The sequence below is a fragment of the Xiphophorus couchianus genome, chromosome 5, assembly GCF_001444195.1.
Source record: "Xiphophorus couchianus chromosome 5, X_couchianus-1.0, whole genome shotgun sequence".
In the NCBI taxonomy this organism is placed as follows: domain Eukaryota; kingdom Metazoa; phylum Chordata; class Actinopteri; order Cyprinodontiformes; family Poeciliidae; genus Xiphophorus; species Xiphophorus couchianus.
The window spans coordinates 794,607-818,957 of record NC_040232.1 but is presented as its reverse complement, the minus strand read 5'-3'; the positions used below and the strand labels follow the sequence as shown (position 1 = coordinate 818,957).

The 24,351-nt window shown below is 49.8% G+C and overlaps 1 protein-coding gene and 1 long non-coding RNA gene across 6 annotated transcripts; one reads left to right on the top strand and one right to left on the bottom strand.

Annotated features, from left to right (window-relative positions):
- Window positions 1-31: 31 nt before the first annotated feature.
- Window positions 32-24,160, bottom strand: ccdc180 (coiled-coil domain containing 180). Of its 5 annotated transcripts, none has more exons than XM_028016528.1 (37): window positions 23,586-23,905; window positions 23,391-23,482; window positions 23,209-23,276; window positions 21,980-22,089; window positions 21,785-21,901; window positions 20,250-20,360; window positions 13,955-14,050; window positions 13,713-13,876; window positions 13,358-13,465; window positions 13,195-13,274; window positions 10,820-10,908; window positions 10,618-10,737; window positions 10,371-10,544; window positions 10,173-10,288; window positions 9,947-10,073; window positions 9,812-9,869; window positions 9,647-9,741; window positions 9,378-9,553; window positions 9,146-9,306; window positions 7,283-7,505; window positions 7,068-7,214; window positions 6,848-6,992; window positions 6,654-6,770; window positions 6,459-6,536; window positions 5,395-5,478; window positions 3,892-3,998; window positions 3,777-3,817; window positions 3,618-3,669; window positions 2,649-2,756; window positions 2,106-2,172; window positions 1,899-2,034; window positions 1,676-1,836; window positions 1,489-1,614; window positions 1,324-1,420; window positions 958-1,030; window positions 737-881; window positions 32-663 (listed from the first exon to the last, which is right to left on the bottom strand). In XM_028016528.1, the coding sequence occupies exons 1-37, from the start codon at window positions 23,643-23,645 to the stop codon at window positions 523-525; spliced, it is 4,170 nt and encodes a 1,389-aa protein (XP_027872329.1). In that variant the 5' UTR covers window positions 23,646-23,905; the 3' UTR covers window positions 32-522. The 5 variants fall into 5 exon arrangements, 3 of the variants coding, with proteins under 3 accessions (XP_027872329.1, XP_027872330.1, XP_027872331.1); XM_028016529.1 differs by having other exon boundaries at window positions 23,209-23,273; XM_028016530.1 differs by lacking the exons at window positions 23,391-23,482; window positions 23,586-23,905 and having other exon boundaries at window positions 23,189-23,273.
- On the top strand, window positions 14,057-14,488 carry LOC114144068 (uncharacterized). The gene is made up of 2 exons (XR_003595397.1): window positions 14,057-14,355; window positions 14,388-14,488. It is a non-coding gene; the product is annotated as an uncharacterized LOC114144068 (long non-coding RNA).
- Window positions 24,161-24,351: the final 191 nt, after the last annotated feature.

Here is a 24,351-nt window from a genome sequence, read left to right as displayed (position 1 = left end):
GGGTCAGGAGGTAGAATAGCGAGTATTGATCGATAGGAATAACAATAAACTTTATTTAAAAAGAGACAATGTGAAGCTCAAACAGATTAAAGCAGCTAATTCTCACCTGCAGTCTGACGTTCCCTCAGAGTTACTCATGTGGTTCATCAGCAGGTTTCCTCATAAAAGTCTCCAATAACGCAGAAAAACTCTAAATATGGCAACAAAGTCCATAAGTCCAGTCATCCTCATGTGGCCACGCCCCTCTGTGTCTCTTGACTCCGCCCACTTTGGTGGAATTGGTCTAAATGTGTCAGGGGGCGGGGCTAAGCAGGCAGGTTAGTTACACTTTGAAGACTCAGATGTGAAGGTCTGAACCTACAGAACCAGAACCAACCACTGCAACATCAAATGGTTTATTACATCAACTCGACGCCATGGCAACCAAACCAGCTGCCGGTGAGAGGGTTCAGAGGATCGTCGTCCACCTGCTGGATGGAAACGGTAACTACAGGAGCTCAGCAGCCAATCAGCTGCTGCGGCTCAGCGCTGCCTCATCTGGGTCTGTCTCAGAGCGAAGACCTGCTGGGCCCAGTAGGAGGTCCAGTTCTGCTGCTCGCTCAGCTGGTTCCGTCTGTCAGCTTCAGAACGCGACACCTCCAAGTGGATCAGCTGCTCAAACCCCTGGCACACACACACACACACACCCCGTCAGTCAGTGCTTATTGTGTGTGTGTGTGTGTGTGTGTGTGGCCACCTTTAACGCAGCGTCTCTGCGCTCAATGACCGCTTCATGTTTCTGGCTGCTCTTCGCTGTACTGATGGGTGCTGTTGTCATGGTAACAGGAGATTTTGCTGACTCACTGGTCATTGGGAACAGGTGAGTGATACCTGGCCATGTCCTTAAACACACACACATGAGCCCAGAGTTTACCGGGGAACGCCGTTCTGTCTGAATTATCAGGAGCGTCGCTTTACCAGCTTTTGATCGGCTCCTGAACATCTTCTGCCTCCGGGGATTCAGCTTCAGGCGGCTTCAATGGATCCGTTTCTGCAAGAACAGATCCATCAAAAACCCGACAAAACCAATAAAACCCTCTGTCAGCACACAGGACAACATGTGAGTGGACTGGTTCCAGGTGAGTGGACTGGTTCCAGGTGAGCGGACTGGTTCCAGGTGAACAGACTGGTTCCAGGTGAGTGGACTGGTTCCAGGTGAGCGGACTGGTTCCAGGTGAACAGACTGGTTCCAGCTGAGTGGACTGGTTCCAGCTGAGTGGACTGGTTCCAGCTGAGTGGACTGGTTCCAGGTGAACAGACTGGTTCCAGGTGAGTGGGGGTTACCTGCGACCGGCAGCACCTCGTCCAGCAGGTGCAGCAGCTTCTCCGTCAGAGATGCCAGCAACGTCACAAACTGCTCGGCTCTCTCTCTCACACACTCCTGCATCACACACACAGTGAGCGTTGGGCTGCAGGTGTGGCAGCCTCCCTGGCTCCGCCCCCTCCTACCTGCAGCTCCAGGTGTGACCTGAGGATGGCGTCGTGCAGCTGCTGCTGCCGGCGCTCCTCCCTGCTCTCCAGCGTCTGCAGCTCGTCCTCCTTGAGGGACACCCGCAGCCGGCCCAGGTTGGACATCTGAGGACGGAGAGCAGCTTCAGGGTCCGTCCAGGTGGACCAGAGACTCTGACCGTCTCACCTTCTGCTCCTTGCCGGCCGCCAGCTCCTCCTCCAGCCTCTTCCTGAACACGCCCACCTCCTCTGTAAGCCACGCCCCCTGCTGGCTTACATGGTGGCTGATCAGGACCTCAGGCAGGGAGTCCAGCAGCTCCCTGAACACGGACAGCTGCTTCACCACCTCTGGGACAGGAGGACAGGTGAGACGTGGACAGGCAGGGTCCAACAGTGAGCAAACATCGTACCATCTTTGCTCGAAATCAGGAATTTCTTGGCCTGCTCCTGGTATCCCACCAGCCTCTTCTGTATGCCCTCAACCCATATGTCGGCCGACTCGGGCACCAGGCTGAAGGTGGAGACGCGCTTGGTGCTGTAGAAAACCTGAAGGGGAGAACACGCAGGTCACGGGCCAGATCGGACCGAGCAGCAGGTTCTGAGGTTCTGACCGTTACCCTGGCAGCTTCCAGCACGGTGTCGTTGGACCACCACAAGATGGTGTTCAGCGCCATGGCGAAGGACCTGGGAGAAGAGGAGCAACACGGAGACAATGAATCGGAGCCGGGTTTAACTCTACCGGTCCGTTCTGGACGAGTTGGGTCTGCAGGCTGCAGGCGGCGCTGTTGAGCTCTGGACAGTTAAAAATGTGGCTGAAGCTTTTCCAGAAACGTTACCTGGAGCTACAACCACAGCAGCTGAATCCGACCCAAATCCGACTGGTTGACCCTAAAAACATCCCATCAGTTATCAGTGGTCATCAGCGTCCTCCGTCTGCTGACCGTCTGCTGACTATTTACTGACCGTCTGCACAACCAGGCAGCCATCTTTACTGCTGTAGAGCTCTTAGCTCTCTGAGGTTAGCGTGACGGTTAATGACTGAATTCTGGGAGGAGCCTGAACTCAACAGGATTTTTTCTTCTCTTATTCAGTGAAACTGGGATGAAAACGTTCCAGAACCTCTGACCCGGTGGGACGGGATGGGAAATATTCAGACTTACTGTGAGCTCAGCTCTGGTTCCGGTTTGGTTCCAAAAATCTGATACTTCCTCTTGGTCCTCATGTCGGTGATGGCTTCTGATTTGTTGGGCCTGGAGCTCCTCCTCAGACTGAGACACACACAGCAGAACCAAACAGAACCTGAAGACCAGAACCGCCTGGGTGGCTGGTTCTGTTTACACAGTAATATTATAAAACCAAATGGGTCGGTAATTATAGTGACTTCAGTTTTCTGGATCTGGAAGAAACAAATCTTTCTGCTTTACAATTTATAAAAATTATAATTTCAGTTTAAAGAATGAATGATCAGCTCCGTTCTAAAAGTCTTTTAGTCTGAGAGCTTCGTCATTAGAGAGCAAATATAAAGTTCTTATTGTGGAAAAATATTTGCTAAATCCAGAAAACAGGAGAAAATGTTGTGAAGCACAGACGTCGGTCCTGAAGACAATCCATAGACCGACGGCCTGATGGTTCACACATTCAAACTAAATATGATCCAGTTTTTCTTCTTCACAGTAATTTTATGTGGCTTTACTCACAAATATTAAATCTATACAAGTTGAGATAAAAAGAATTTTTGCTATCAATTGTTTGGTTTTAATTAAAAAACCATGAAATCTTCTGGCATTTCCATATAATTATACATATTTCATAAGAATTGCTTTCTGTGCTGCAGGACTTTTTGTTTTTCTGAAAAGGTTGATATTAAAATGTTCATGTTGGGATGTTTAGGAAATATTTATCCTGGAATGAAATATTCATAAACTGTAAATAAATATTTTGACTAATTGCTGTAAAAAATTTAAAAATAATTTATTTATATATGTATTTATTTTGTCCGCTTGTATGTTTGTGTTTATTTATCAATTATTATGATTTAAAACAGAATAAATAGTGACGGACGGGCCGGTCTCTGGTTCCATCAGAACCCGGGGTTCTGCTGGGGGTCCGTTGGGTCGGTGGGTGCCTACCTCTGTTTGCGGGTCGAGTTGGTGCTCCTCTGGTGCACGACGGAGCTCTGCTCTGCACACAGAAACCGTTTTACTGCCCATGAAACTCCTGAGCTGCTCAGCGTCTCACCAGAGACCTGATCCTAGACGCTCCAGCAGGGGGCGCCGTTTGCTGCTCACCTTCTACCGTTTTTGATTTCTGTTCCTGGACGAAGCAGAACCTGCCGGGTTCAGGAGGAGAAGAACCATGACGTGTGTGAAGCTGCGCAGGCGGAGCTGCAGCTGCTCTACAAACCTGACGGTTGTTTCCTCACGCAGCTCCGTGGCGGACCGGCAGCGCCGCAGGCCGGCGCCTCGGACCTTGGTTCTGGACAGAGCAAAACTGTCCCGCAGCACCGAGTCCTGAACACACACACACACACACACACACACACTTGACCAAGCGCTCTGCCCTAAAGGACGGATCTAATTCAGGCAGACTGCCAGGTTTTCCTGTTCACACTCCTGCAGCAGCAAGACTTTGACTAGACCACTCAGAAAGATTTCATAAAGTCAGTCTGAGGTTTGGGTCAGTCAGAATTCATGGTTCCGTTAATCACTGTAAAGAGTCCCAGAGCATCACACCCCCACCACCGTGCTTGACAGCTGTTGGTTTTATTCCAGATGAAACTTGTCATGAAGTGTTCATGGACCAGAGACAGAGACAGAGGCGGCCGCCGAATCTGAAGACTTCATGAACGAATATGGAAAACAGACGTACAAAAATCAAAGAGAGCCACGGAAAAAAACAAAAATCCAAAAAACCTGCAAGGGCGACAGGAGGAAGAGACGGGAGGATCCGGGCAGTAATGACTGAAAAAGAGAAGCTTAAACACTGAGGAGGTTGAATGCTGAACAAAAGACCTGGCATGATGAGCTAACGGCTAGCAGGTGAGAGGAGAGGCAGCAACTTCCTGTTACTGTTATAAGATAAACAGGAAGTGCTCCTCTTCACCAGGGCTGCCCAATCCAAGGCACGTTTTGTATTTTTCTTTTTATTTATATTACTAAAACTATTTCATTGTTTTATTTTTATCTATTATAAATAAACTAACAAACAGAAGCATAAACTGAGCCTAACATTTTAATAAAATAAGCAAAGCAGTCAGATTTCTGCAGATTCTGTAAATGATTGTAGATTTAAAACATAAAAAGGTTTTGTTCATTAAAAACAACAAACCATATCCTATGTTTTATCATCTTTTTCCAGATTTTTGTGTATTTTCAGTTATCTGGATTTGGTTCCGTTTATTAAATGCTTGTGCCTCGTCTGCATTTCAGTGAAAGATTCTGAGTTTTTGTTCTCCTTTACTATTAAAATAAATTGAATTCAAAGCAAAAACCTGGATGAATACTTTGTGCTGCTTTTTCCATTTTACGATTTAAAATTATGAATTTTTTCAAAGGCCTGGTTTCAGAATAAACTGGATTCTAACACCGGATCCGTTTCCACCAGCTGAACCGACGAACCAGATTTAGGACATTCAGAGATCCCACAAAAACTCAAGGGCCACAAATCTGTTCTTTTAATTCTAGATCATTTTCTTTCCCACAGAAGAATAAAACTATAAATCCTCTTCTTTCTATATTCTCTGTTTTTTGTTGCTTAAATTCAAAGACAGAGAGATAATATAGGCAGTCTAGAAAAATTACAACATCTTTTCTAAATGAGATATTTATCTAAACATATAGATAATATAAGACAATATGTGACATTTGTGTCTCTTTTTGCCTCTTCAGGCTGCAGAGCTGAAGTTACCTTCTTATAACCCAAGTAGCTGCAGCGCGACTTTATCTCCTCCTTCACCGACCAGAACGACCTGCAGATCTGATCCGGCGACGCCTGGAGAGAGACGGGAGGCAGAATCAACCAGAACCAGCAGCAGGTCTCCCCCATGCTTGAGCCGTAAAGGCAGATGCTCAGGGCGCCAGGAGTCTCAGTGCGCCAGGAGTCTCAGGGCGCCGTAGTAAAGACCAAGAAAAAATGTATATTTTAACATTTTTTTAACTAGTAGGTAATAAAATAATTCCCTAACAACAAAAATTCTGCACTAATTTAGCTGACAGCAGAAAATGCACAGCTTGAGGAGCCGCGCTCTGCTGATGAGTCCGAAAACATCAGGAAACATCAGGAAACATCAGGAAACATCAGGAAACATCAGGAAACATCAGGGCCAAACTGTCTGGTTCCAAAAGACAAACCACAGAGAAGAGGCGGAGCAAGAAAACTAATGTGATGAAACTGCATGTTGGTTTGGCTGCAGACTGCAGGTAGCAGCTAAGCTAACTAGCCAAACACAGAGCTAATCCTGCTGCATCACTCAGGCCTGAACCTCAGGACACGTTTTGTTAGCATTAGCTTCTAACTGTTCCAAAATATTAAAAATATGAAAAAAATTAAATATTCTGAATTTTAAAAAATCACTTGAGCTGAAAAGAACCAGAAAACTAGAAGCTTTTCTTTTCAAACAGAAAATGTTTAAAATCCTTTTAATTTATGATGAATAACCAAAACAAACAGAAACAAAATTGGACTATTTTATTTGCTTGTCTTTTTTTTTTCTTGGCCTATTCTTTACTTTTAACTCGACTATTTTGGCCCATGAGACAAAAAGTTTGGACACCAAGAAGTTAAAGCTTTTAAACTGAAATACTGTGAATATCATAGAAACTCCAAGGTTATGATCCAATCTGTTTCCTTTATATCTACAAAAACAGGCCAACAGTGGATCACAGCAGCAGCCAAACACTGTGGGCCCCGGGGCAGGGGCGGAGCTTCAGGGGGGTCTGGGAGGGCCCCGGGCCCCCAGGGGTCAGCCGTACCTGGAGGTTGGTCGTCATCTCCCTCAGCTCCTGCAGCCGGCCGCTGAGCCCAGACTGCTGCAGGTTGCTGCTGGCCGCCTGCAGGACGTAAAGACGGTTAGAGGTGGACGGACACCAGGTGACAGGGACAGACGGGGGACAGAGGACAGAGGTCAGGGGACAGGAGACAGAGGTCAGGGGACAGAGGACAGCCACCTCGGCCTTGATCTGGATCTGTGTCCTGCTGATGATCTTCTGGACCTCCTCAGTGAACATCACCTCTGCCTGCAGGGAGGAGAACTTGTCATCCAGCGGAGCCAGCACCTTGCGGAGCTGCAGAGGGACGGAGACGGTTGGACGTGTGAGGACCGGCTGCAGGGGACACGGACTCCCTCAGGACATGGACTCACCTGCAGCAGACTCTTGGACTCAAACACCTCCAGATCAGAGAAGATGGAGTCCTCAGTGGAACTGAGCCGCTTGATTTCCTCCTTCATCTTCTTCTGAAACACCTTCACCTCCTGGGGAGCGTAGTCTCCTCCTTCTTTGAACGTCCTGCAGGAGGAAGAGGAGGAGGATGAAGGTCTGTGCTCCTCCTGCTGCCTGAGCTGAAGCTGAAGCTGAAGCTACCTGAAGGACTTCTGCAGCTCTGCCGCTTTCTTCCTGGCCTCCTCCAGGAGGCCGCGGATCATCCGCTTGAAGTTGATCTGGCACCGCAGGGTGTCCTCGGCGTGCCGGTCCAGTTGCTCCTGCAGGGCGGCGCCAAAGACCTCCAGACTGACACACACAGGGCAGATCAGAGCCTCCAGCTGCAGGCCGGCGGCGGACGGCGGGTCAGTGCTTACCGTTTCCTGAACGGCACCAGGAGGACGATCTGGTGGTCTCTCTGTATGGAGGTCTGTAGCTCCTGGAGCGTCGTCTTATGGGAGGTCAAAAGGTCAAACAGCTCCAGGTTCTTCTTATGGATGGAGACCTGGAGATCGTGGAGCTCTCTCCTGCAGGAGGTCAGGATGTTCGAGACGTCCTCAGAGAAAGTGTCTACAAGCTGCCGGTGGAGCTGCAGCTCAACTACACACACACACACACACACACACACACACACACACACACACACACACACACACACAGTTGAAGTCAACGTATGTAGCATCTAGGGTTGCCACCCGTCCCGTATTGAACCGATGCTTATCTGTCCTAAAGAAACGCCTATCAAACACATCAACACTAAACAATAATGACCAAAATAAAACACAGGAAATATTAAGGTCAGCTAAATTCTGGTGGCGGGAGCTAAAGGACCCCAAAACGCTACGGACCGACGCTGAACGTCACGGTTGCCTAGAGACGGACACTTCGCAGCCCGGCGAGCTGCTATCAACCCGATTCTTTTTAAAACGTCCTCGACCCGATTCTCTGTCCTTAGGACAGACTGCTGCAGGTTGCTGCAGGTTGCTGCAGGTTGCTGCAGGTTGCTGCAGCGCTAGACTCTAACTGCTTTTAAAAACACAGACGTGAGGAAAGAGGCTCAATAATGTCAGGGAGGATAAATAAAGGCCTTTAGAAAATGTCGGTGGCGCCGTGTGCTGCTGTATGACTGGATCAGGAGGGGAACCGCAGACCTGTCAGAACCTACAGAACCAGACATCAGCATCTCTTCATCCTCAATCATCTCCTGAGGTTGACATGGTAACAACATTTAACTAGGATTCGATTTCTTATTGTGCTTTTGATTATTTGCTTATTGAATAATAATATCAGCCAAAATAAACGGCCTTTTAAAGAACAAATCATACTAATAGAAACAATAAATGAAATATTTTCTCCTTTAAAAAGGTTCATTGGATCTTTCTGTATGTTTTATTTAGAAATATTGATATATTTTATGAATTCATTGTTCAGTGGTCATTTAATGTTCACTGTTATTTTATTATTGTTGTTTATCAGTTTGGATAATCTGACTTCCTACCAGTAAAAAAAAATCATGCTAACCAAAAATGCTTCAGCCACAGAGCTGCAGCCCAGGGGCGGATCTAGACGGGGGCCGAGAGGGAACCACCGAAATTACACTAAATAAATGTCTTGTGTTAATACTCAGGCGTGAATTATTCTAACTTTCATAATTTTACTTTAACATTGAATTAAACATTATACTGCTGAACTTTTATCTGCTGGATCTGCAGCCTGGATCTCTGGCTGATTATTATCTGAAATGATGAAATATTTGCTCTGTTTTTGTCTCATTCTTTAACTGTTGCCATAAACAAACAGAATATCCTAGAAATTGTTCTAGAACCAGCCTCCAAATCTAACTGCTTATTTCTATAGATATTCTGATGATAATCTTTAATATACCAGGAAGTTCCCATAACTTTGACACGTTTGGAGGTCAGAGGTCACATTATTAGATCAGGTGTTCTGATCAGTTACTCAGTACTTCAGTAGTTTACCAAATACTTTTTACACTTAATTCAACTTGTTTAAGGTGAGCTACTCTGATTGGGGGACAATTTTGGAATAACACACAGTTAAGGTTAATTAGGGTTAATTATAGTAAATTATAGTTAATTATAGTTAATTAGGGTCAATTTAAAGTGCAGAAATTTGTTTTTCAGTTAATTTGGACTATTATTAACTTATTGATTATTATGTTAATGTTACTCAGAATGTTGGTGTAAGCCACCCAGTGTGTGTGTGTGTGTGTGTCTTACCGAGCCGTGGCTCGTATATTTGGGTCCGGACGTATTCTGGTGTCAGCGAGAGTTCGTGCTCCAATCGAACCACTTCCTTCTTTTCCGTCACCATGGCAACAGCCGAGCCGAGAAGGTCTTTGAAGCTCTGCTCGATGTGGTCCAGAACCAGAATCCGGGTCCTGGACGATCAGACGGACAGGGTGAGACGGCTTGTCCCTGTGAGGACGTGAGTGGACAGACGGACGTCCACCTGGTCAGGGTGTGGCTGAGGAGCTCCACAGGAAACACGCTCAGGTGTGTTTCCTGAATGAAGTCAGGCAGGTCGGGGGCGGGGCATCTGAAGGCAGGGCCGGTGTAGACCACACCCCCTGACGATGTAAAGTTGGTGGTGCTGCTGTTGTACAGTTGGCTCAGCGAGGACGCTGCCTGCACACACACACACACACACACACACACACACAGCTTACAGGTGCGTCAGAGTCGCTGATGTCACTGAGCTGAGCAGCCAATCAGCTTCACCTCGCTCAGGAACCTGAGGGTGCTGAAGGAGTAACCGGCTTCTCTGCTGATCAACTCGCTTCTCGGGTGGAACATCTCTGAGTGGGAGGACGATTCTGGAAAGACGGAGACGAGGTGAGGCAGGAACGGACCAGTCAAAGTCTGAGTCGGCCCAGTCAGACTGACCCTGGTCCAATCCGGTCCTGATGGACGACACCGAGACGTTGGGCAAATCCGCTAGACTCTGAGGAGGAAAAGGCCATGAGAGCAGGTCAGTGAGAGAAACCGGCCTGGATGTCGCCTGTGCGTTTCCGTGGTTACCGGTCTGTGTCGATGGCTGAGTCTGAAGAAGGAGCTGACGGCGTTACTGTAGGCGTACAGCTCCTCCATGAGGACGGCAGGGAGCTGGTCCAGGAGGTCGCACTGCTGGGACAGAGACGGCCTGCAGCTGGACGGGACAGAGACGGTCAGACACCTGGACGTCCTCACCGGACTGCAGCTGCCGTCCCACCCGTCAAACCCGTCCCACCCGTCAAACCCGTCCCACCTGTCCCGGATGTCCTTCAGCTGCTCCAGAACTTGGTCCAGACACAAGTCCAGAACCTCCTGTCTGCTCTCCTGACGCAGCGCCGCCAACACGGCGTCCACAGGCCCCATCATCCTCTGGGAAACAGCAAAGCATCATGGGAGGATGCCCACCACCCTTCCCCCTCACAGGTCAGGGGTCAGAGGTCAGAGGACTCACCTCCACCAGCAGCTGCTGCGTCTGCTTCACCAGCTCTCCCTGTGCCTCCAGCTCTTCTTCTCTCCTCTTCACTCGGCGGCAGTGCGTCTCCCATAGCAACGCTACGGCGCGCATCACCTCAGACACCCACCTGCTGACCCCGAGGACATGGCGGTCCACGCTGTCACGGCACTCCTGAGGACAGGGGACAGCTAGAGGACAGGTGGACAGACATGGGGACAGACAGAGGGAAGTTTGTGTGACCAACATCTAAACCAGCCAATCGCTCTTCGTCGTCTCTCTGTTGTTGTCCAATCAGAGGGAGGAGCCGAGAGGTAGCGATGTCCTCCACCTGCTGGTCAGACAGCTGCAGCGTCGACAGCGCCTCCTGCAGGAAGAAGGCTGTAACTGACAGCAGGAACTTCTGGAAGGTTCTGTTGGAGTTCTGGTTCTGGTCGATCAGATCTCACCTGGGAGCGCTGCGCCTCGGCCCGGTAACGCTGCCAGGTGTCTTCATAAAACCTCTGCAGCTGCTCTCGCATGTCGGCATGGAGACCAGCTGGAGACAGAGGACATGGGGACATGAGGACAGACGTGACGACATGAGGACGGACGTGAGGACAGGAGGACGGACGTGAGGACAGGAGGACAGACATGAGGACGGACATGAAGACGGACATGAGGACGGACATGAGGACAGGAGGACAGACGTGAGGACAGGAGGACGGACATGAGGACAGACATGAGGACAGGAGGACAGACGTGAGGACAGGAGGACGGACATGAGGACAGACGTGACGACAGGACGGACATGAGGACAGACGTGACGACAGGAGGACGGACGTGAGGACAGGAGGACAGACATGAGGACGGACATGAAGACGGACATGAGGACAGACGTGAGGACAGGAGGACGGACATGAGGACAGACAGGAGGACAGACGTGAGGACAGGAGGACGGACAGGAGGACAGACGTGACGACATGAGGACAGACGTGAGGACAGGAGGACAGACGTGAGGACAGGAGGACGGACGTGAGGACAGGAGGACGGACATGAGGACAGACGTGAGGACAGGAGGACGGACGTGACGACAGGAGGACGGACGTGAGGACAGGAGGACGGACATGAGGACAGACGTGAGGACAGGAGGACAGACATGAGGACAGGAGGACGGACGTGAGGACAGGAGGACGGACATGAGGACAGACGTGAGGACAGGAGGACAGACGTGACGACAGGAGGACGGACGTGAGGACAGGAGGACGGACATGAGGACAGACGTGAGGACAGGAGGACAGACGTGACGACATGAGGACGGACGTGAGGACAGGAGGACGGACGTGAGGACAGGAGGACAGACATGAGGACGGACATGAGGACGGACATGAGGACAGACGTGAGGACAGGAGGACGGACATGAGGACAGACGTGAGGACAGGAGGACGGACATGAAGACGGACATGAGGACAGACGTGAGGACAGGAGGACAGACGTGAGGACAGGAGGACGGACGTGAAGACGGACATGAGGACAGACGTGAGGACAGGAGGACGGACATGAGGACAGACGTGAGGACAGGAGGACAGACGTGAGGACAGGAGGACGGACATGAAGACGGACATGAGGACAGACGTGAGGACAGGAGGACGGACATGAGGACAGACGTGAGGACATGAGGACAGACGTGAGGACAGGAGGACGGACATGAAGACGGACATGAGGACAGACGTGAGGACAGGAGGACGGACATGAGGACAGACGTGAGGACAGGAGGACAGACGTGACGACAGGAGGACGGACGTGAGGACAGGAGGACGGACATGAGGACAGACGTGAGGACAGGAGGACGGACATGAGGACAGACGTGAGGACATGAGGACAGACGTGACGACATGAGGACGGACGTGAGGACAGGAGGACGGACGTGAGGACAGGAGGACAGACATGAGGACGGACATGAGGACGGACATGAGGACAGACGTGAGGACAGGAGGACGGACATGAGGACAGACGTGAGGACAGGAGGACGGACATGAAGACGGACATGAGGACAGACGTGAGGACAGGAGGACAGACGTGAGGACAGGAGGACGGACGTGAGGACATGAAGACGGACGTGAGGACATGAGGACAGACGTGAGGACAGGAGGACGGACATGAGGACAGACGTGAGGACAGGAGGACAGACGTGACGACAGGAGGACGGACGTGAGGACAGGAGGACGGACATGAGGACAGACGTGAGGACAGGAGGACGGACATGAGGACAGACGTGAGGACATGAGGACAGACGTGACGACATGAGGACGGACGTGAGGACAGGAGGACGGACGTGAGGACAGGAGGACAGACATGAGGACGGACATGAGGACGGACATGAGGACAGACGTGAGGACAGGAGGACGGACATGAGGACAGACGTGAGGACAGGAGGACGGACATGAAGACGGACATGAGGACAGACGTGAGGACAGGAGGACAGACGTGAGGACAGGAGGACGGACGTGAGGACATGAAGACGGACATGAGGACAGACATGAGGACAGGAGGACGGACGTGAGGACAGGAGGATGGACGTGAGGACAGGAGGACGGACGTGAGGACAGGAGGATGGACGTGAGGACAGGAGGACGGACGTGAGGACAGACGTGAGGACAGGAGGACGGACGTGAGGACAGGAGGACGGACGTGAGGACGGACGTGAGGACATGAGGACGAACGTGAGGACATGAGGACAGAAGTGAGGACATGAGGACAGAAGTGAGGACAGGAGGACGGACGTGAGGACAGGAGGACAGACGTGAGGACAGGAGGACAGACCCTGGACATGTCCCCAACCCACCAATCTGCTGGTTGACGGCCGTCAGCTCGTTGAACCAATTAGAAGCCAGAGCTACGGAGCAGGTGGGCGGGACCAGAGAGCTGGAACATGGAGGGAAGGAAGGTGATTGGTGGAGAGAGCAGGGGGCGGAGCCTGTGCTGAGAGACAGGAAGCAGCTTGGTACCAGATCTTGTAGATGACCTCGGAGCGCTGCTGGACCAGAACCTCTTGGTTCTGTTTCATCTGATCCGAGAACAGGTTCCGCTCCCCTTCCCTGCTGCTGCACACGGTTCTGGAACACAGATGGGCTGAACTAGAACCAGAGGCAGAACCAGGAGTACAACTGGTTCTGACCAAATCTGCTTCAGATCAGAACCAGAATCAGGACAACAATTAGTTCTGACCGCAGCGGGAACAGAACCCAGACCGGTTCTGACCAGTGGATCTTCTTATCATCTGTTAATAAAACCCAGTTAAAGCTCTGCAGCAGCTGGTTCTGATCGTCTCTGGACCCACCGGACTTTCGGACCTCCCCCTACCTCAGCTCCTCCAGCATCTCCTCCACCCGGCCTTTCCTCCAGTGGTCCAGACTCTCCTCCCAGTGCAGACGGAGAACCAACTCCTGCTGGAGGATCTGGTCCTGCAGCAGCAGAACCAGCCGGGCCGAGCTGCGCCGGTTGGCCAGCAGAGACTGGTTCAACATCTGGAGGAGGAAGAGGAGGAGTGTGATGATGAAGTCAGAGGGGACGTGTGGGGACGTGTGGGGACGTGCGGACGTTACCATGGCCTTGGTGTGGATCAGTCGGTGGACATCGGGTGGAGACAGGAAGCCGATCTGCTCCAGGCGGAGGAGCTGCTTCTTCAGAATCTTTGTGATCTGCAGACGGATTAGAAGAAGAAGAAGATTTTTTATTTTTTGATTTTTAACAAAACATTTATTATACAATAATCTAACAATACATTACATAATCAGGTCAAGGATACTAAAAACCACAATAAATAGTTACAATAACAGCTGGTTATATTTTAGTTCTCCTTGATTAGAAATGGTGGACAACACATTGTTAAAACCCCACAGTTCTAAAAAACTCTTTAAATCCCCGGTGGCTCTGTGGAAACAAAACTCCAACTTCAACCTGGCCCTGATGTTGACCTTCCACAGAGCCGCCACGTCGAGTCCAGGTCCAGCCTGCATTTTGTCCCGTCCAGTCAAGTAAATAGCCATCTTGGCTTCGGCTATTAAAAAATTTAAAAGCCGGGATTTAAAACTAGTGGATCGGCTGTAATGTACACCATTGATAAAAACAGAATTGGTCAAAACCACGCTAAAAATGCTAAAAATGCTAAAAATGCTCGTTAAAACATTTAAAAAGCCAGTTAACCGTACACAATCCATAAAAATATGAAAAACACTCTCGGACAAACTGCAAAATGGACGCTCGTTTAAAACCCCAGGACTGATGACTGATAAAAACAAGTTGGTGGCGATGGCGCCGTGAAGAACCCGCCACTGTAAATCACCGGTCCGTTTTTTTATCGGAGGTTTGTACAGAGTCCTCCACTGAGGTTTCTGACTGTTGAGTCTGTCGCTCCACACACTGATGTTTCTTTTGTTCAGGATTTTAACACAATATTTGTACAGTACTTTTGGCCCCGTTTTGCACAAGTCCAGTCCTTCGTCCGGACTTTGAAGTAGAGGACCACCGTCCTCTCCGAAATCCGGAATTATAAGCAGGTCCGGGAATGGGTCAGTCGGATCGGGCAGGCAGTGTTTTGTGGAGTGCAGCTGCAGGAGCCGCCTCTCCCCAACCGCCATCTTTACCTTCACCCGGTCCAGGAAGCGCTGGGTTAGCCTGCTGGACCGGATCCCCAGCAGTGAGCCGACTCCCTGAATGTTCTTAAAATCCGGTCCAGCCACTCGCACCAACTGACCCAGGGTTACCGTTTCGGACCTGATCAGCGCCTCAGCAAGTCCTGGTGTGGCGCCATCACGAACATCTAGTCTCGCTCCATACACTAGCGGTTCTTCTAAAAGCCAATGCAGAGAAATGTGCGTCCTAGATCTGTGCTGTTTAAAAAGAGCACATGATTTAAAAACACTTTGATAAAACTGAGGCAACCCTTTTAACTTTAAAAGACTAAAATCAGTTAAAAACAGAGCAGCATCCAGCCCCAGACAATTAACACGTCTGAGGATGCAGCTGGCCACATCTTACCATACAGGAGATCCTGTCAGGTACTTCTGGAGGAACTGTAATCTAAAAGTAGCTGTTCTACTGGCCAGGTGGACAAGGCACTGGCCCCCCTCCTCTCTCGATAAAAACAAGACAGACTGTGGCACCCAGTGTAGACCGTTCCAGAAGAAGTTGACCATCTCTGATTGGACCTTTGCCAGCAGGCCAGATGGTGGGTCTAACACAGCAAGTTTGTGCCACAGTTGCGAAGCAACGAGGTTGTTTAAAACCAGCACTCTGCCCCGGTATGACATCTGTGAGTGCAGCCACTTCCATTTTGACACCTTGTTTTATATTTTTTGTTCAATGTTTTCCCAGTTCTTACACACAGTAGTTTTATTGCCTAAAAACACACCCAAATACTTAAAACCATCTTTCTTCCAGAAAAGACCCTGAGGGAGAACTGGGAGCCCGTCAGGCCACCCGCCGACAGCCAGTGCTTCCCCCAGTTCACCCTCGCAGCGGACAAAGTGGAAAACCTTTCCGTGATCTCGGTTAAAATACTGACATCTCGCTGATCTTTAATAAAAACAACAACATCATCAGCAAAGGCAGATAAAACCACATTGTTTTTAAAACCAGGTAAAACCAGCCCATAAACACTCGAGCGTATTTTCTGGAGGAGAGGTTCCAGGGAGAGTGCGTAGAGCATCCCCGAGAGCGCGCAGCCCTGTCGAACGCCTCTACACACCCTAAAAGGAGCTCACAGGCTACCGTTGATCTTCAGCACACTCTCAATGTCACTGTACAGAACCTAGATCTTGGCCATAAGACCCTCGCTGAACCCAAACCCCCTCATGGTTTTCCAGAGGAAGCCGTGTTCAACGTGGTCAAATGCCTTTTCTTGATCTAGTGAAATCAAGCCAGTCTGCAAACCCAATGAACCAGAGACCTCCACAACATCCCGAATTAGGTAAATGTTATCTACCATGGACCTGCTGGGGACGCAATAGGTCTGATCCCGGTGGATGACCTGCTCCATAGCTTTCCCCAGCCTCGTGGCCAGGGCCTTGGAGAGGATCTTGTAGTCGGTGCAGAGGAGGGACACGGGGCGCCAGTTCTTCATGTCCTGCAGATTTCCCTTCTTGGGCAGCAAAGTGATAACTGCCCTGCGGCAGGACAAAGGGAGTGAACCAGTAAGCAGGCTCTTATTGTGGACATCGAGCAGGTCTTTGGCCAGAAGATCCCAGTAGGTCCTGTAAAACTCCACAGTGAGCCCGTCAATGCCTGGGGACTTCTGGCCCTGCATGCTGAGGAGGGCTGTGTGGAGTTCTCGAAGCCCCAGGGGGCGCTCCAGGTCAGTGTTGGTCTCCTTGGAGACCTGAGGCAGTTCACTGCAGAACTCCTCGAACAGTTCCTCGTTCTCCTCATATTCACTGTTGAACAGCGAACGGTAAAACTCCACAGCCCTCCTCCTGATCTGCCCTGGTTCACTCAGTTGCTGCCCTGTGTCCGACAGCAGAGAGTGGATCTGCTTCCTCTGCCCGTGCTTCCTCTCCAAGCTGAAGAAAAAGCCAGAGGGAGCATCCATCTCTGTGATGTTCTGGATCCGGGACTTGACCAAAGCGCCTTGGACTTTATTCTCCAGCAGGTTTGCTAAAACTAGCCGTTTAGATTTGAGAGCTTCAATGTGCTCTCGATTTCCTGTGGAGTCACTAAGTTGTTCTAATTCCACGATGTTCATCTCCAGATCCCTGATAGATCCGGTAATGTCACTGGTGACATTAAGAGTGTGCTGCTGACTCAGCAGTTTTATCTGAACTTTCCCATCATCCCACCACTGTCTCAGACACGTAAAATCAGCCTTTCTCTGTCTAAAACCAGTCCAAAAATAACCTAAAATCTCCTTAAAACCCTGATCATAAGTTAAAGCTGAGTTAAAATGCCAGTAAGCACTTCTAGGTAAAATGTTTCTAATAAAAACACCTAAAAGCAACGAGTGATCGGTAAAAGCCATCGGTAAAATCTGGCATGTTTTAAACACGTTAAAATGGTGTTTAAAACAATAAAAACGATCAAGTCGAGCTAAAGAGATACGGTTTTCCTTAATGTGGGACCATGTGTGCTGCCTGGAGCCTGCATGCATCCTCCTCCATACGTCCACCAGGCCGTGAGACGAGACCAGCTGCCGCAGAGCATGTTGGGCCGCTGGATGCGGCTCTGCATGATTACGATCTAAAAACTCGTTTTCTGTACAATTAAAATCCCCGCCTATAAAAACATAATCCTCAGACCCACAATCACCCAACCTTTCCCCAATTTGTTCAAAAAAACGCTTTTTCTCTGCATTGGTGGTCGGAGCATAAATATTAATAAAAACCAGACTAAAAATATCAAACTTTGCTTTAACTAAAAGACACCTCCCTTGAACGACATGCTCTACTTCTGTGGAGTTCGGGGTGAAAGCCTTAGAGAACAGGAAGCCCACCCCTGCACTCTGGGAGGCACCGTGGCTTAAAATGACCTCCCCCCTCCACTCTCTGCCCCAGTCCGTCTCAACTAAATGATCACTATGAGTTTCCTGTAAATAAATAACATCGATTTTCTTTTGGTTCAGTGTTTGGTAAATCAAAGCCCGTTTCTCAGCCTCCCTCGCCCCGTTAAGATTCAGAGTTGCAATTTTAAAAAATCCATATTGGGTAAGAAGCTAAAACCAACACACAAAAAGACTATAAAAAAAAAATAATAATAAAAATACTAAAAAATCACTGTGCATCATTTTTACTCAAAAAAGTTTTCTTGCTTTTGACATTGTTTTCTTTAATCTAAATATTTCTGTCTTTTCAAAACTCGATACCTCGTTGTTCCTAATGTGATGTCTCGCAGAGGAGTAAAAGATTCTCAGATCTGGAAAATAACTTTCTATCTTTACTCCTTTCAGCCCTTTAGTTTGTTTTAAAAACGTTCTATAAGACTCGACAGGGTATCTTGGTTCTTTACTACTTGTTTTAGTCACTGACGCCTCGCTGGTGTCAGAGAACCAGCTCTCAGCGTCGCTGCTGTCTGACACCTCCCTCCTCTCTCCAGCCAGCTTGCTGACCTGCCTGCTGGCCTGTACAGCAGCCACCACATTCCTCCTTTTGCTTCGCCTCTTTACCGGGGCAGAAGCCTCCACTTCCATCACCTCCTCTGTCTCTCCCTCCAATCCAGTTCCCAAAACCGACTCTACACTGTTCCTCCTTTCATTCTGTCCTCCTACCTCCACTTAACCTATCCCTCCCTGATCCCCACACACTAAATGCTCCTCACTGTCCTTCACCTCCTCCTGTCCTCCCTGCACACCGACATTCTCTCCCTCCACACTTTCACCCTCACCACCATTCACCCCATCACTACACACCACCGTGCACCCCTCCGTTCCCACACACACACTCATCCCACTGTCCACCACTGACACCTCAACAATACCCTCTGCTGGTTCTTCTGCAGTGGGTTCCGCAGCCGCGGGTTCCCCCGCCGCAGCCGCGGGTCCCTCCGCTGCCCTAGCCTCACTAGGTGAGGCCCCCTCCTGCTCAGCAGCAGCGGGCTGCTGCTGAGCCGAACCCGGCGGGGCCGGCCCGGCCTTGTCGGGACACATTTTTATAATGTGTCCCTCTTGTCCACAACCAAAACACTTCATGTTGGAAGAAGTGGCAAACAACATGTAATCAAAATCATCTATTTTAACATGAAACCTCAGATTCAGTTCTTCGTCCCGACGGTTCAATAACATAAACAGTTGTCTTCTGTGCGATACAACATGTTTCAGTAAAGGTGACTTACAGCCAGATAAAACTTTCCTTATCGGCGACACCACTTTACCGTGTCGTGACAACTCTTTTATCAGAAACTCATCACTAATAAAAGGAGGAACGTTTGATAACATTACCTTAGTTGCAGGTAAAGTTAAAGGCGAAACATGTAAAAACAAGCCGTTGACAGACACGCCCGCTTCCACCAAACGCTGAGCCTGCTCCACTGTCTCCACAAACACCACCGCTCCATTCATCCGTGCTGCCGACCTAATATTCCCGTGTCCAATCACCTCACCCACAGCCAAACAAATTTCCTCCACGCTGCACGGAGAACCAGCACCCACCTTGATGCCGTTCTTCCGTGTCAGCGTGGAGAAAGACCCACCACCAACAACCACCATGGCGTCCTCAGACGCCGGCCTGACGGCCACACCCGAACCCACAAAAAACCCCTTAAAACGTGACGAAAACTAAACGAATTTACAGATAAAACAAGTAACACAAATACCCAGTGAAAACAGTAAGAAAAAACAAAGATAGAAAGTATACAATCACTCGCTCAATCGCTCTTCTTCCGCTCTCCACTCACCCTCCTCTCACACGAAGAAGAAGAAGAAGAAGAAGAAGAATCTTCCATCAGCACCAAACCACCACCTGATGGTCTGACTGAATGTCCAGTCAGCAACATCCTGTCTGGTTTCAGGCCAACATTCCTGTTGGTGGAGGTGGAGGCGCTCCACCCAGAAGGTTCCAGCTGCAGCTGCACAAACTACAAAATACGACCCATAGACCGGGCCGAGGAAATGGACCGGGCCGAGGAAATGGACAGGGGGACGTAGAGCGGTTGGTGTCAGATTGGTACCATGGCGGTTCAGAGGATGTTTTTATTTGTTTCATTTATTAATTATAAATCAATTATTCTATTTTCTGCTTGTTTATCTGTTTGATTGAATCTCCATTGAATTATTATCACCATGTTTTATCTTTTTAACGTTTCCTCCCCTGCACAAGCAGCGGATGCAGCCGGGTATCGTTGGCTCCCCCTTGTGGAGGAGACCTCACCTGCAGGTCACACAGGAACTGATCACCTAAAACCATGAACTCTGACCTCCAGGCTCCTGCCGTCGTCACAGGTCTTCAGCTTCTGCTGCATCTCTGAAACCCGGCTCTTCTTCTGCCTCATCTCCCCATCCGCCTCCTCCCAGAGGCTGCGCAGGCCCTGACACACACACACACACACACACACACACACACACACACACACACACACGCACACACGCACGCACGCACACACACATTACCAATAATGATCCAAGCTTTTCCTGATCCAAACATCTGAACCTGCTGAGATTAATCAGCTTCTCTACACAACAAGTCAGATGATGGACAATGGACCAGTGGTGGACCAGTGGTGGACCAGTGATGGACCAGTGGTGGACCAGTGGTGGACCAGTGATGGACCAGTGGTGGACCAGTGGTGGACCAGTGGTGGACCAGTGGTGGACCAGTGATGGACCAGTGATGGACCAGTGGTGGACCAGTGGTGGACCAGTGGTGGACCAGTGGTGGACCAGTGATGGACCAGTGGTGGACCAGTGGTGGACCAGTGGTGGACCAGTGATGGACCAGTGGTGGACCAGTGGTGGACCAGTGATGGACCAGTGATGGACCAGTGGTGGACCAGTGGTGGACCAGTGGTGGACCAGTGATGGACCAGTGGTGGACCAGTGGTGGACCAGTGGACCAGTGATGGACCAGTGGTGGACCAGTGGTGGACCAGTGGTATACCAGTGGTGGACCAGTGGTGGACCAGTGGACCAGTGGTGGACCAGTGATGGACCAGTGATGGACCAGTGGTGGACCAGTGGTGGACCAGTGGACCAGTAATGGACCAGTGGTGGACCAGTGGACCAGTGGTGTACCAGTGATGGACCAGTGGACCAGTGATGGACCAGTGGTGGACCAGTGGTGGACCAGTGGTGGACCAGTGGTGGACCAGTGGACCAGTGGTGGACCAGTGATGGACCAGTGGTGGACCAGTGGTGGACCAGTGGACCAGTGATGGACCAGTGGTGGACCAGTGGTGCACCAGTGATGGACCAGTGGTGGACCAGTGGTGGACCAGTGGTGTACCCGTGATGGACCAGTGATGGACCAGTGGTGCACCAGTGATGGACCAGTGGTGGACCAGTGGTGTACCCATGATGGACCAGTGATGGACCAGTGGTGCACCAGTGATGGACCAGTGGTGGACCAGTGGTGGACCAGTGGACCAGTGATGGACCAGTGGTGCACCAGTGATGGACCAGTGGTGGACCAGTGGACCAGTGATGGACCAGTGGTGGACCAGTGATGGACCAGTGGTGGACCAGTGGTGTACCAGTGATGGGCCAGTGATGGACCAGTGGTGGACCAGTGGACCAGTGATGGACCAGTGGTGGACCAGTGGTGTACCAGTGGACCAGTGGTGGACCAGTGGTGGACCAGTGATGGACCAGTGGACCCAGTCTGGTCCCAGCCTAATGCCTCTGACGTGTCATTTGGCTGTTTGACCAGCAGGGGACACCAGGTTCCTGTGAGACAGGCTGCAGTGGGACATGTCCTGGAGGACAGGAGTCCTTCAGTGTGGCTCAGTGTTCACACCTGCAGACTGACTGGCTGCTGTCCAATCCTGTCCTTCAGGATGTCCAATCTGAGGTCCACCTCCTCCAGAGAGGACACCAGCTGCTCACAGATGGACCTCACCTCCAGTTCACACACCTGGCAGAGAGACGCCATCAGTTCCCCCATCATTTATGCCATCCAGCCACCTGGTTGTCATGGTGATGACACAGCTACCTGGGACAGGTGGTGCAGCTCCGCCTCCTGCTGCCTCAGAGCTTCATCATGCTTCTTCATCCTCCTCTTCATCAGTTTGTCAATGATCCCAAAGCTGGACCCGTCGATGACTGAGGATCAGAACTGTGATCAGAAACTAATCAAACTCCAGAAGTCCTGCTGATAATATTCATTTTTCAGTTTTTAATCTAAAACTGTGAACAGAAATGAGTCAAAAATACTGAAAGCTGAAAGAATCGATCAGAAATCTGACCCACCGTTTGGTTTCTCTTTCTTCCTCACGTCCTTTAATCTCTGAACAATAACTAGAAAACTTCTGAAGAAATTTAAAGGGGCCTGTCAAAGTGTGCCCGTCGGTTGGACCCAGCATTCTGATGCTAAAAATTAGCATCAATGCTAAAGTAAGCTATACTGTGGTCAATAGCGTGTGGAGAGTCTCACACGTTGACTAACATGGATTTACTCCACTCAGTATGCAAATGTTGTTGCATAAACTAAAATTAGCCAAAATGCTAATGTTAGCCTAAACGTTGTCAGCAGCGTGTGGGGCATCACTAGCTTGTTGTCTTAGCTTGACTTGCTCCATTTAGTGGGCTAAACAAAGGCAATAAATACAAAAATAGCTAAAATGCTTATTGTAGGGAAAATGCTAATGCTAATGCTAATGCACTGTCCTGCTCCACAAGGCAGTGCATTGGTGGGATGTAGTGCCCTGCTAATGTTAGCTCAGATGCTACTTTTAGTGCGTGGGTTGTCGCTAGCGTTTTGACGCTACCTAGAGAATGTCTTCTATGACAAGCCTGGAGTCTTTGTTCATTTGGCAGTTTAATATGTAGAAAGTAGGTAAGTAATGATGAGGCTTTTACTTTGAAATTTTCAGTAAACTTCATGCTAGAAAGCCACAATAATCTCATGTGCAACAGTGGCTGCGCTGGATTATTGCAGCCCAGAAATCAGAAGCAAGTCAGAAATCCACTCCGTCTCTCACTGCACTTTTCTTCAGTTACTCTCTGAGTTTCGTCAGTTGGACATTTTGCTGATTTTCTCTAATTACGTCGCCATTTTTATTCCAATAATACCCCGGATGCCGAGATGGAGCCGCATTAATGGTGACGGAAGACAAATGAAGGAATGAAGAGGAAGATCAGATCCTCCCTGCGGCCCAAAGATGAAAGCAAAGCAGATTTATGTCATTCATAAATATCAAACCATCAACTGCTGGTACCGACCCAGACGGTCAGGAAGCCGGATGACGTCAGCGGAGCCATCGACAACATCAGACCTCTGCTGCCACCTGCTGGTGGAAGAAAGCAGGTGAGTTACACCTGGACACGTTTGTCTTGAGTGGGTGGGTGGGGTGGGGGTGGGGGTGGGGGGGCGTGTGTGTGTGTGTGTGTGTGTGTGTGTCCACCTGCTGCTCTCAGGTGTCTTGCTGTACACCGGGGACAGACTGCCGGTCCTCTGGACCCTCCGTCCTGCCAGCAGGGATCTGGACAGCTGCGCCTGGACCAGGACACAGCGGGTGACATCAGCAGCTCAGGTGCACAACTGAGACATCGGAGGGATCCGAACGGACCGGTTCTGGCCCAGACTCGGTTCGACCCACCTGTGCGTCGAACAGCTGCCGGTAAACCTTCCCGCCGGGAATCGCTCGGTTCCCGCTCATCCTGCCGCCGGGTCCGGAGCCTCCAGCCGGGTCAGGGTCCCCGGACAGTCGGAGGAAGAAGATCCGGGGAAAAGAGGCTGCTGGGCGTCGGTGTCGGTTCGTTTCTCTGGTTCTTGAATCTGTTTCTCTGTCCGTCGGTCCGGTTCTGTTTAACGGCTCTTTGTGGTTTACTGTCACTATGGCAACGCGGGACGTTCACGGACCCATGAAGGAGTCGTTTATTTTGGCTTCAAATATAATTATCGGCTATTTTAAACCTTCAAAAGTCAACCTGAATATTTCATGCTCAGATCTGCAGCAACAGGCTGAGACCCTAATATGAAGCACAAATAAATCACTGAAATCGATCATTTTTTACAGTGGTGTCCAAACTTCCAACAATACCAAACTGAAACTATTCAAGGAGGCCACAACATTATTATTAAAAATTATTTTTATTTTGAGTATTAATTGCAGACACGATCCTACTTTTTGATTTTACCAGCTTGTTAAACAATAAACTGAACAATATTGTTGATGAAATAATCTAAGCGGCCATATTTCTGAAGCCAGGTGGAAATCAGATTTAAAACAGTCTATTGCAGGTTTGTCAGACAAAAAAAAAAAATCATCTTTATCTGGATTTTTTGTGTCTTTTTAGCAACAAGAACAGGAATTTTCTCACACTTGCTTTGATCTGCTAGGTTTATGAATCGTGCATTTAGGA